Raw genomic sequence first — 11123 nt, 5'->3', positions numbered from 1 at the left:
AATTTAATTGTCGGTCCAATTAATTTAATTCACGGCTTAATCAATTTAATTCGCAGATTTGATTAATTTAATTCTCCGTTCGATTAATTTAATTCGCGGGCCAGTCAATTTAATTAGCGGTTTTGATTAATTTAAATGTCGGTCCAATTAATTTAATTCACGGTATAATAAAAATAATTAGACATATGTAATGAGTAATTACACACATGTGTAATTAATTTTAATTAAACTTGAACTAACCAAAAAAACAAAATGGCGAAAAAAACAAAATGGCAGATGGCGGTTAATTTGAAATTTTTTCCTCTATTTCTTACACATGAGGCCTATCCAGAGCTGGGTACTGCTCGTTGCGCTCCGCTCGCGAGCACTTTTCGGAGCGGCCGCTTGGTGCTCGATACTCGAGCGTTTAATTAAAGAGCTCGGCGCTCGAGCGCTTTTTTTCTGCCTGCGAGTGGTTTTTCTGCTCATGAACGTTTTTTTCCGCTCGTGAGCTCTTTTTCCGCTCGCGAGTGCTTTTTCCGCTACCGAGTGCTTTTTCCGTTCTTGAGCGTTTTTTCCGCTCGAGCACTTTTAGGAGTGCTCGGAAGTCGTAAGCGGTTTCGCTTTGAGAAACAAATCGATGCTCGCGAGCATTTTTGAGACAATTAGATCGCTCGTCGCTCGAGCGGTTTTTAGAACGCTCGACCAAGCTCTGGACCTATCTCTGACAAAGAACAATTCGTTTATTAATTAAAAATTAAATTGTTGTTTACTATACACGCATTGCTTTAAGTTAACTATATAGTCTATTATTGTACATACGGTCGAATGTGACTTTAGAGACAGCAGAGCTCATATTCCACATAGACATTATAAGATATCGCGAGAGGAGGGCGATTTGTGTACCTACGTTCAAAAACAGCATTTCAGGGAATAATTAGTGGGGGGGGGGCTCCTTTTAGACAGCGAAATTTGAAGGTATAGGCTACCTACTGCAAAAAATTCCAGGACTCTAGAACCATTTCCCCTAGAAGAAGTTCGGAACGGCAGAAGTGGGTCCGGACAGACGGACAAAACGCAAACAATAGCACATTTTTTTTAATTCTTAAAAAATGCGCTAATAATACGTAGAAAATGTCCTTACAGAAAAAGAAACTATCCGGTTGGGAAAATCAGAGAGACGAGAAAAAGACTATTATACTGGTGCATTTGGTGATTAAAATTTACGTCTAAGTAGAAGCTGACTTTTTCAAGGGAGGATAGTATTAATCCTAACCTGAAGAAAGCCGTCTCATCAATAACTGGAAGTTAGAAGTATTATATAGCCATTAAGTTATGACTGATTTCACTAGGCAAAGATCTCATACACGTACCTATTATATTCACTACGATCGCCCGCAAGAGCTGGCCCGAATACTGCCTAATCTTGTAGATATCATTTTAAGATGTCATATAGATACGGTAAATAAATCAATATTGAGCTGTTTCATTAGTTAGATGCCTTTGATGTATGTATACATTAAAAACGTTTCACAATGACAATCAATAAAGTTGCAGCACATGTATCTATAACTCTTAACATGATATAAATTTTCAATTGTTATTTCATTACAAAGGTTCTAAATGGATTTATATGGGATGCGAAATGGAGTTTGCAATTCTTTTAAACTCCGGAATATATTGGAGGACTCTTTACGTAGTACTCGTGTTTAAATCGTAACAGAATGATGTTGAATTTATTTTCATTTAGAAAGCGTGAAAAATTAATGAAGAGAAAATGAATGAGCTCGAACGTTTATTGGAAAAAGATTAAGTAGAAGAATATTAAGGGAATTTGGGTTAATATTTAAAAGTAATCTTTGTAAACTTACCTTAATGTTGAACCATTTATTGTGACTATGTAAATGAACAAAATGAATACAAAATTGGATTCATAATTCTGCGAAGCGAGGGTATAAAAAAGGAAACTTTTCATTTACGTTTGACATGGCAATCAATTGTGTTAAATCATTTAAATTGTACATTAACTTGAAAAGGGTTAAATTAAGTGTTGGAGTGTACCCTACATTAAGGAAAAATTAATCAAAAAATAGATTGTATTCAACTGAAATTCTATTAGTCTTGAAACCTTCAATTAATCGCCTTTTTTTACTATGCCAAAGGTAAAAGGTTCACGTTCGATTTGAGGCCTCGTTTTGGCGGTTAGATTGATCTTAAAACCATACCATCAAATCGCTGTGTATTGGTTTGAAGAAAAAGTACTGAAGAATTTAGAAAATCCGTCTGTAATTGTGTTAGATAACGCACCTCGCCATAACACATTTGCTCACGAAGATACCGAACACTTCGTGGAAAAAAGACGACATTGAAGTGTGGTTAGGCGATCATAATGTGCAATTCCCCGAAAATGATTGAAAAGCGGAACTGTTGATAAAGGTTGCACAGTATAAAGTACGTCCGAAAATTATTTGATATTATCTAAATCTCGGTTAATACTTTTAGGAATAAACCAGCTAAAATGTACCGCATTGACCACTTAGGGCCGATTGCACAAACGTTAATCAATGCTTAACGGAGCTGTTAACTCATTTGTTTCGATAAAAAAAATGACATTCGCCTTGATTAAATTAGTTAATTTAACGGAACTGTTAAACCCCGATTAAGCTAAAATTCGTATGCAGAAAAAAGATTTAGCATTAACGGTGCCGTCAAGCAGCCACTAATCACGGCAAAATTTAACCGGTGCTCGTCGACTGATTAAACTGACAGTTCGTTCATAATTTTCGATTTGAACTTGTGAAAAGTAATTTTTATAAAATGATTAGGCCTATTCTATTATAGTTTCTAACATTATATATTCATTTCTTTAATTCTCGCTTTAATTGTAAACGCGTTTTCTAAAATTATTCTCCATGAGGAGAGTGGAGTATTCCAGTCAAGCATTCTTCCTCATTTGAAGGTGGTAGTTTTTTTAAATTGCTGAACTGACCTCTTATTTTGGATTTGGTGCCTCCGTTTTGGAGCAATTATTCCACGTTTTGGAGTACATTGACGGTCAGGTGTGGAAGAAAATGAAAAGGTTAAGTATTTTGAGCCACTGCAAGGATGATTGCTGGGACGGAAGGTTCCAATAGCAATAGCGACTCGCCATATTTAAAATAATGTTTTTATTAAGCAATACAAACTTTGATTTGTAACATAATAGGAGGCTTTACCATAACGTTGTGCTGGTGATGCTGCTTTCTATTCCTCGTCGTTTTCTTTCTCACTACCTTGGAAATAAGAGGTTAGGTTTCACACTTTTTGGCAAGTAAAGCTTCTTCTGGTAACTTTTCTATATCTTGTTGCGCCATTTCTCCATCAAAAGCTTCTTTAATTGCCCTACGATACCTTTCTTTCTAACTAAACGTACCAATAATTAAATACCGCATCCAGTACATTCCAACTGATTTTCTGCAAATCCAATCCCGTAATCTATTTGTTAGCACATTTTTGAAAAAAATACGCTATTATATTCGTTATGGCTGGCTGGCTGGCTGGCTGGCTACCCGGCTGAGATCTCAGCAATTACAATTGCTAGAGACTTTACATTTTCACTAAAAGCTTTCTGTTATAGTGTAGATGTGTACCTAGGCCCTAGTCTATTTTGAGTTAGATTACTCGTGAGATCGATAATTTTAAACTATGCTAATGAAATACTGATCTACATTCCCAAAATTGCGCTTTCATCATGCATATGCTGACTTACAACTTGTTTTAATTCACAGATTTCACAATCCATGCACCCATAGGGACATTGGAAATGATAACTGTATAACGCCATATATGTAAAACACAAATAACTTTTATTCACTCGGAACACTTGCTGCACTCGCTCACTAGCTCGCTCGTGTCTTAAACGTGACTTCTGAATAATCAGCGTCGTGTAATACCATCAAAGGAGATGCGCGAGAATTTTAGATTGGAATCAAAACAATTGGGCCTTATTAGTACCGCATAGACAGTATCCGCGACTTTTGCTGAACCTACCGATCACGGCTGTGTACGGTAAAATCGTCACTTGATGCGACACCATTGTCTTTTGACCTTGAACAAAACTTGTAACTTTGTAGCCGTATACGAAAAAAATAAACATTTCCAATGTTAATATTTGTATTATCGTAGTAGATGGAAATAATATCTTGAAGTACCGACGTCGTAAATATTTTCGCATTTCCAAAATGAGCAGATACTTATTGTTTTTGTACTCACATTACAAGGGCTGTTATTCATTAAAAAAAATTGTTCTATTCTTGGGTCTAACCAATGAACTCCGATAATCCAACTTTTTAACGCATTTTTTTAAGAACTAAAAAAATGTGCTATTGTTTGCGGTTTGTCCGTCCGTCCGGACCCACTTCTGCCGTTTTGAACTACCTCTAGGGGAATAGTCCTAGAGTCCTGGAATTTTTTGCTTGAAGGTGTGCCAGACGGCCATCAAATTTCTCTGTCTTAAAGGGAATTGTTTTCTGAGAAGCTGTTTTTGAAAGTAAAACGTGCATAACTTTTACATACGACAACCAATTGGTGTCAGATTTTGCATATGCATGCCTTCAATGGTGCCAAGTTAAACTTTTAAAAATGGGGGGGGGGGGGGGTAACACACGTTCTACCCTTCGTGGTATTCTAATGGAACTCATAGAAATAAATTGGTTTCTGCAAACTATAACTTTCCCGGGCGACTCTTTTTCGAGACCAGTGGGTGACGACGCCCGGGGGGATGGGGTCTCATTAGTCTCAACGAAAGGAATTATTTTCTACCAACCACAGTCCTCCTCCTCGACCACTTATCGTGATCGGATATATTCCCTTGTATCTCCAGAACGGATTGTCGGAAGAGAGTACTCACACAGGGTGATTGGGACGTCTGGAAGAAATATATCCATTGGTGATGTCAAAACTTTAAGTGCGAATTACTCGAAAACGGTTTGTCGGAGGAAAGTACTCTTAGGCAGATGATTTTGAATGTATGCCCGGCGGTCTTTAAATGTTTATGTGTAAAGAGCCTCCTCCCTGTATCACTCAACTATCTGCACAAGAGTTGTGGACAATTTATACTTCATCATTGCAAAGACTATGAACTATCGACAATTTGTTAAACTATCAAGCAGCATTTCATAAGAACATTTGGCTGTTTTTTCATACTATAGAAGAGCCTTAATATACTGTTATGTATGCAGTTTGTAGTGTAGTCATTATTCAGCGTTTAGAATAGAATTAAATAACACTAATAACATTTTTATATTTGATTAAATGACATTCAAATTATCACCATGAAAACTAAAAAACAACTGTTCCAGATCCACCCATGGATCGCCACAGTACTCCCCCGCCAGTGCATGCTAATGCACGATTTAACGTCACGTCAGCGATTTGTTCGTTGGTTTGACAATTCTTCCCGCGTTTGTGATCATTGGGGTATCTGCGAATCTCACCTTAGGTTTATCTGGCACTTCGATGAAACTATGCGGTGTCGGGTCAGAATGTGAGGAAGTTTGAGTGTAATCATTACTCTCGCAAAAGTATGGTTTTAGTCGGTTGATGGAAACATGTCTGAGTTTGCCTTTAACTTCCATAGTGAAATATTTATCATTTCGATCTCGCACTTCATAGGGGCCTTCGTATGGCGCTTGTAATGGAGATCGTACGTAGTCTTTCCTTACCAGTACGTGTGAGCAGCTAGACAACTCTCGAAACACAAAGATGTTGGATTGTCTGGCGTGGTTGGTCGCAGAAATGGGTTGCATTTCATTGAAATGTTTGCGTAATTGTACCACAAACTCTGATTGTACTGATTGAGAGCTCTGGTCGCAGGTTACGAAGCAACTTGGTAAATTTATAGTTGTTCCATATACTAGTTCTGCCGACGTTGAATTGAAGTCCTCGCGGAATGCCGTGCGTAGTCCTAACAAGACAATCGGAAGTATCCGTGTCCAGTTCTGCTGGTTGTGACATGTGATTGCGATCTTCAAAGTCCTATGCCATCTCTCGATGAGACCGTTGGCTTGCGGGTTGTATGCAGTTGTGCGTTGTCGTTTAAATCCTATTAATTTACCGAGTACAGAAAATAAGGCCGATTCAAATTGGCGACCTTGGTCGGTGACAACAGTAGTTGGTGTCCCGAATCGTGTTATCCAATTGTCAAATATGGCACGAGCTACTGTTTCTGCTCGGATGTCTGCAACGGGTACTAGGAATTGATAATTGTTCCACTCGCGAAAGTGTGTCCGCTACCACGTTATCTTTACCCGAAATATGTTGGATATCTGTGGTGAATTGGAACATTAAATCGAGGTGTCTCTGTTGTCTTGGGGATGCCTTCTCCGGTTTTTGTCGGTAGGCATATGTGAGCGGCTTGTGATCCGTAAATAATGTGAACGGACGGCCTTCTATTATGGGTCGAAAGTGTTTAATGCTTGAATACGCTGCCAATAATTCCCTGTCGTATGCGCTGTATCGACGTTGCGTGTCGGTAAGTTTTGCGGAAAAAAAACTGAGGGGCTGCCAATGGCCTCGTACTGCCTGCTGGACGACTGCACCAATCGCTATGTCCGATGCGTCTACCATTACTGCTAGTTTAGCTTCGGGCATTGGGTGAGCCAAAACTGTTGCTTCTGCTAGTTGTCGTTTGGTCTCTTCGAATGCTGTGCGACAGCTGGTGGACCATTCTATCTTAGTTTTGTCGTTTTTTGTAGAACCTTTCAAAAGATCAGTGAGTGGTGCTTGGTTTCGAGCAGCGTGCGGTAAAAACTTTCTATAAAAGTTCAGCATACCTAGGAATCTTCTTAGGTCCTTAACGGTTTGTGGTGGTTTATAATCTACGATGGCTTGTACACGTCCCTGTGCCGGTCCAATTCCATTCTCATTAACAGAATGTCCGAGAAACGTAACTTCGGGTTGCCCAAATACGCACTTTCCTGTGTTGATGACAAGGCCATACTGTTGAAGACGTTGGAAAACTTGTTCCATGTGTTTCAGATGTTCTACTTCGTTTGTAGAAGCGATTAAAATGTCGTCAATGTAAGAAAAACAAAAATCTAATCCGCGTAAAACCGAGTGTGTAAACCGTTGGAATGTTTGTGCTGCATTTCGCAAACCGAATGTCATGCGAGTAAATTCAAACAACCCGAACGGTGTTGATATGGCGGGTTTGGGGACATCGCTTGGTTCAACTGGTATTTGATGATACGCTCTCACTAAATCCAGTGTGGAGAAGATCTTGCATCCATTCAGATTGTGTGTAAAATCACTTAGGAGTGGTATGGGGTACCTATCGGGGACTGTGACCGCATTTAGACCACGGTAATCTCCACAGGGTCTCCACTGGCCGTTAGTTTTCTTAACTAATTGAAGTGGACTGGCCCATTCGCTATCCGATGGCCGGCAAATTCCTTGGGACATCATGAACTCGAATTGATCCTTAGCGATTTTCAGTTTTTCCGTAGAAAGTCTTCTTGTTTTTGATGTTACTGGTGCACCTTTAGTTTCAATAACATGTGTAACGTTATGCTTCACAGTGTCGGGCGAAAATATTTTCTCCACTGTTATATCTTTGAACTTACGTAGTAATGTTACGATGCTGTGGTTGCCTATGTTATCTGAGATAGGAGTGAGAGACAATGGTGTATTGATTTTAGATATTTGTGCGAGTGAATGAATTGAACTTAACGGATCGATGATGCGTCGTCGTTTTACATCTACTATTAATCCATAATAATGTATAAAATCTGCACCAATTATGGGTTTCTTCCTTAGACCATATAGTACATGGACTGCTATTAGCCCTATGCTTTCAATACAAAATGGGTGGTCACGGATAGAGGGCACTGTAGTCGTGGGTATGTGAATCTCAAGGTAAACTCCACCACTCGGATCGCGTAAAGAGTAGCTTTTATTGTAACCGCGTAGTACGGGAAGCTTTAAATATTCTTGATTATGTTCTATACGTCCACAAATAAGAACAGGTTTGCTTTTTTTGCCATATCTAGGCGATTAATTAATTGACGTTTGTTAATTTATAGGTTGACAGTCTCAAATCGTGCCTAATCGGACAACTTCGGACAGACTCGTTTACCCTGAAACTCACATACCCAGGCGATGTCCTTGACTATATTTTAGTTACATTTAGCAGTTCATGTACTATATGGTCTAAGGTTTCTTCACATCCGCGATAATAAATTTCCAGTTGAAATTTCGACGTAGGCCTAGTTCTAGACGTATACCTAGTACGTGTGCCATATGTGTGGATTGTTGAATGATTCGCTGCGTATAATGGCGAGCCGCGGTTGCACTCATTTTTTTCTTTGACATTGGCAGGTATTACGGAAACGTCAGCACCGGTGTCAATTAAATAATGGTTTCTCGTTATCCGGTCGTAAATGAATAAGCGGTGAGTGAAGGGACCGTCGCATACCGCTATTTGGGACGGACCTGTTAGTTTTCCGCAGTTGTTTCAAATGCACATGGTTTTGTGCATTTCTTTGCCCTTTCTGCTAAACGGCGGTGGTAATAACACAATCCCTCCGGTGGTGGAGTAGCATTAGATCGTTCCCTCGTTCTGCTTTTCGATCTGTTTCGCGGAATGGAGTTCTTGTGTCCACGAAGTTTGTTCAGCTCACGAAAAATATCGCGTTTGAATTCTTCTAATTTCTTATCTAAATCGGTTTCATGATGGGTATTCATGCGTGATGAATTTGATTGCACTTCACGTGTGGCGACTTCTGTTACTACCGAGTTAGAATATGTTTCAACAATTTTATCGGTCATGACGGCCAAATTGTCTAACGATTCAGAGCTAATTGTTAAAACTACTTGTACTTGTTGGGGAAGTCGCTGTAGCCACAGTTTCTTTAGCAACTCATTGGAGATGCTGGTACCAGATAGCGTCTTCATTTCTCTGAGTAACTGAGTTGGTTTACGATCGCCCAAGTCAAGATCGCGTAACAGTTTTTGTAACTTCGCATCTTCCGATTCCGTGAGGCGGGATATAAGTGCATTTCGAAGTGTATCAAATTTATGGTTTTCTGGTGGTGATGTGATAATGTCGCTTACCAGTTTTAGTGCTTTTTGACTTAATGCAGCTACGACTGTAAAGTATTTTGTGGTATCTGCAGTTATGCGCGATAGCTCGAACTGGGCTTCTACCACTTTGAACCACAAGGCTGGATCTTCCTCCCAAAATACGGGTGGTTTGACTGTAATTTTCTCGATAGCTGTGCTCGTAACAGAAGTCGATGTACTTGGCGGTAAGATTGGAGTATTCGTTTCGGACGCATCATTGTTATTTGCCATTTTAAACGTAAAAATGCAAACGTTTTACTGTTTGATTTATATGACGTTTATGGAGATATAACTGTATGCCTGTTCCTGTCAGTAGATAATAACTGTTATTTTCCTTGTTTCTTAATGACGGTGTGTTGTTTATCGAGGGTCACCAATGTAGTGTAGTCATTATTCAGCGTTTAGAATAGAATTAAATAACACTAATAACATTTTTATATTTGATTAAATGACATTCAAATTATCACCATGAAAACTAAAAAACAACTGTTCCAGATCCACCCATGGATCGCCACAAGTTCATAATAAAGCTAGTCAGTAAGTTCCAGTTTGTACAACAGCAATTTCTAAAGTTTTACCGGGAATAGCTCTATTTCATCATACTCGTACGCAGAATTTAAGGAAACTGTGTTTCATAGTTTGGTTACAAAATTTACAAAAAAATCGCAAATATGAAGCAAATAGGTCGGTATAATAATCATACTAATGAATTTATGCGAACGAAAAGCGTAATTGGCACTAATATTTGGTCAGAAATGAAAATATGGATAGGTATAATAAATATTATCCAGCTACTGAAAGTCACTTCTATACATAAAATTTTAAAGATAATATTATTTCTGCGTATATTCAGGCTTAATTTAATCAATTTTAATCCCAAAACCCTCCACAATTTTATAGTAGAATTAAATTACTGAATAATAACAATACGCAAAGTTCACAATTTACAATTACTGAAGTTGAATATCGGGTAAATTGGAAATTAGGAGATTTTTCTACTTGATAACGTACCTAAATTTAAACTCGGCAAAGGCAGAGGGCAAAGAAAATTGGGGAAGCGTATACGGAATATTTCAATAATGTGGATAAAGAAATCTGGTCGGAATCTGTAATGAGCTGTACAAAGCTGGAAGGGAAGATACATACCAAAGTTTTATAATTTTCGCAATCCTTCAAGCGAGAGGTAATAAGAATTTGCATTGAATTGCAATTTGCGTTTTAAAACTTTAATAATCCGCAATCACGTTTTTATATCGAGCATGATTTTGACGCCGCTGCTTTCAGTTTTAATATTTCATTTCTCATTCCATCTAATATTTGTCGAGCACGCTCGAAATTCATATACAAGCACTCATTATATTACAAGTGTACTATTTGAAAATTTTGCACGAAAGGAAAAAGCTCTTCACTGCTTGTTATCGTGCATGTTTGGAATAGTAATTCGAGTAGCAATAGAGTTCTCGTCCGAGTATTATTCCTGTTGCATAATTAATGTGTGCCATTATTCACCAGTCACATAAGAACGGCAGATAAAACAAAGCTTTTGGAAAGTTATTTAAGTAGATGGTTATATTATATTGAAGTATGCTGTGAGAAACGTGATCAAACACAACAAAGTAAAGCTGAACTTACTTCTTCGCAGAAACCTTGAAAGAACTAAATTAGCTACATTCATTCAAAAATTTATCAAACTAGCTTCAGGCCCCTTCAGTAAAGCACTATAGTGCTGGCGGTACACGACGATTTCCATGGGAATGGTGCATTTAATGATGCAAGCATACCACTTTGCGTAATTATAGTATGGACCTTCAAAAATTATTTAACCCGTAGTTCCTGAAATGTCATCCCTTAGGATTGGAATTTGAGGGCGGGGGTTCAAGTTTCATGTGAAAAATGTTGAAAACTTTAAATTTAGTCACCAAGGCCTGTTGTAGTCACCGCCGCAAGATTCTAACCTGTTGAATGAACGCAATGCAATGGTCAGAATTTCCGAACAACCACCGGAAGTCATATTAGACCCCCATTTTTAAAAATGGCCGCCAAAA

The 11123-nt window shown here is 38.5% G+C and overlaps 1 protein-coding gene across 1 annotated transcript; it reads right to left on the bottom strand.

The window, feature by feature from the left end:
* Positions 1-8451: 8451 nt before the first annotated feature.
* LOC116164099 lies at positions 8452-9309 on the bottom strand. The gene has a single exon (XM_031478226.1). It carries the CDS (start codon positions 9307-9309, stop codon positions 8452-8454), a length of 858 nt encoding a protein of 285 aa, XP_031334086.1.
* Positions 9310-11123: the final 1814 nt, after the last annotated feature.

This window comes from Photinus pyralis, unplaced genomic scaffold (genome assembly GCF_008802855.1).
Source record: "Photinus pyralis isolate 1611_PpyrPB1 unplaced genomic scaffold, Ppyr1.3 Ppyr1.4_LG2, whole genome shotgun sequence".
Classification (NCBI taxonomy): domain Eukaryota; kingdom Metazoa; phylum Arthropoda; class Insecta; order Coleoptera; family Lampyridae; genus Photinus; species Photinus pyralis.
This window is presented reverse-complemented; position numbering and strand designations above follow the sequence as displayed.